This window comes from Propithecus coquereli, unplaced genomic scaffold, assembly GCF_000956105.1.
Source record: "Propithecus coquereli isolate 6110/MARCELLA unplaced genomic scaffold, Pcoq_1.0 Scaffold294, whole genome shotgun sequence".
Taxonomy (NCBI): domain Eukaryota; kingdom Metazoa; phylum Chordata; class Mammalia; order Primates; family Indriidae; genus Propithecus; species Propithecus coquereli.
This window is the reverse complement of record NW_012148552.1, coordinates 3346785-3348452: the sequence shown is the minus strand read 5'-3', so window position 1 is coordinate 3348452 and position 1668 is coordinate 3346785. Positions and strand designations below refer to the sequence as shown.

Here is a 1668-nt window from a genome sequence, read left to right as displayed (position 1 = left end):
ACTTTCAAATACATAGGCAAAAAATTGCAAACATTTCTAAGTAGAAATTTTCTAAATTCTGTAATAAATGTAATAAATGAAAATTATTTACAAACAAATAATGTCCTTAAAAATAGTTTGTTTCATTCAAATAGCATACGCATGCTTCCTAAAATTTGTTTTACGTTATTATTTTCACTAGCAAAACTTAGGCTCACAAATTGTAAGAGTTACATATATTCTGAATTAGCAGATAACATAAAAGTAATTATAATGGTGTTGCTACCACTCCTGAATGGAAATATGTTGAATAAAACAACAAATTAACATTCCTTTCCAAAAATGGAGAAAGTTGCTCAACCCTACTGTTGCTTTATTTCACTGAGCTGTACCTCCTATTTCAGTACCTCACCAGTCCTAGCACTATTACTCTGCACACTTTTTACTTAAACAATTCAGAGAAAGCATGTTCCAATTCTGTTCACGGGTGTCATATTCACCTGGGTTTGTCATTTGCTCAGCTTGCATCTGGTACTGCACCAGTTACAAAATAGGTCACTAGTTACTACTTCTGCCCTCAAGAAGATAACAGTCCAGTTGCAGAAATAAGATGCAAACAGACATAAAATAATCAGAAAACAATTCAAGTCAACATTCAGTATTTAAGTGTCAAATTTTGTGGTACAGCAGTTATATGCTGTAAAAGTTGAGAAGTAGTCAGGGAAGTCCTCATTAAAAGAAGGCACTTGGACCGGTCGTGGTGGCTCACACCTCTGGGAGGCTGAGGCAGAAGGTTGATTGAGGCCAGAAGTTTGAGACCAGCCTAAGCAAGAGTGAGACCACATCTCTACAAAAAACAGAAAAAAATTAGCCTGGCATAGTGGTGCGCACCTGTAGTCCCAGCTACTGGGGAGGCTGAGACAGAAGAATCGCTTGAGCCCAGGAGTTTGAGGTTGCAGTGAGCTCTGATGATGCCCTTGCACTCTAGCCGGGGCGACAGAGTGAGACTCTGTCTCAAAACAAAACAAACAAAAAAACCAAACCAAAACAATAAAAAAAAGAAGGCACTTGATACGAGCTCAGAAGTTTAGGAAAGATTTGAGCTATTAGAAAGAAGGGGAAGGCACCCTGCCTGGGAAGACGTCCTACCTGAGATTTTCTCCATCTCTTCCAATAGCTTTTCCAAGTCCTTGTTCAGGTCCGACAGCATTTTCAGCACGTTGTCATAGTTTCTTTCCCCAGGGTCAGAATCAGCCATCTAGGTGGTGCACAGAAAGAAGCTGCCATGAGACAGACCCACGTTTTAATTCCAGCTCCACTGCTCACATCTGGGTGATTCCTCCAAAGAATTCTTTTGCCATCTCTTAGATTCTGACTCCACTTACCCCACAGGGCTGTTGTAAAGGTTAAATGAGAATGTGTATGAAGGACCCAATATAACATTTGACACATTTTAGTCATCCTTCCCCTTTCTTCATTCCTTGTTATACAAAACTTTTTTTTTGAGACAGAGTCTCACTCTGTTGCCTAGGCTAGAGTGCCGTGGTGTCAGCCTAGCTCACAGCAACCTCAAACTCCTGGGCTCAAGCAATCCTCCTGCCTCAGCCTTCCAAGTAGCTGGGACTACAGGCATGCGCCACCATGCCTGGCTAACTTTTTTCGATTTTTAGTTGTTTGGCTAATTTCTTT

General features: G+C 40.5%; 1 protein-coding gene across 3 annotated transcripts in view; it reads right to left on the bottom strand.

Annotated features, from left to right (window-relative positions):
* SYCE3 (synaptonemal complex central element protein 3) overlaps nucleotides 1-1668 on the bottom strand; it is a 30885-nt gene that overhangs the window by 12007 nt on the left and 17210 nt on the right. For all 3 annotated transcript variants that reach the window (XM_012648749.1, XM_012648750.1, XM_012648751.1), the window contains one exon: nucleotides 1129-1237. In XM_012648749.1, coding sequence (XP_012504203.1) covers nucleotides 1129-1237 — 109 coding nt within the window. The remainder of the gene's footprint in view (nucleotides 1-1128; nucleotides 1238-1668) is intronic.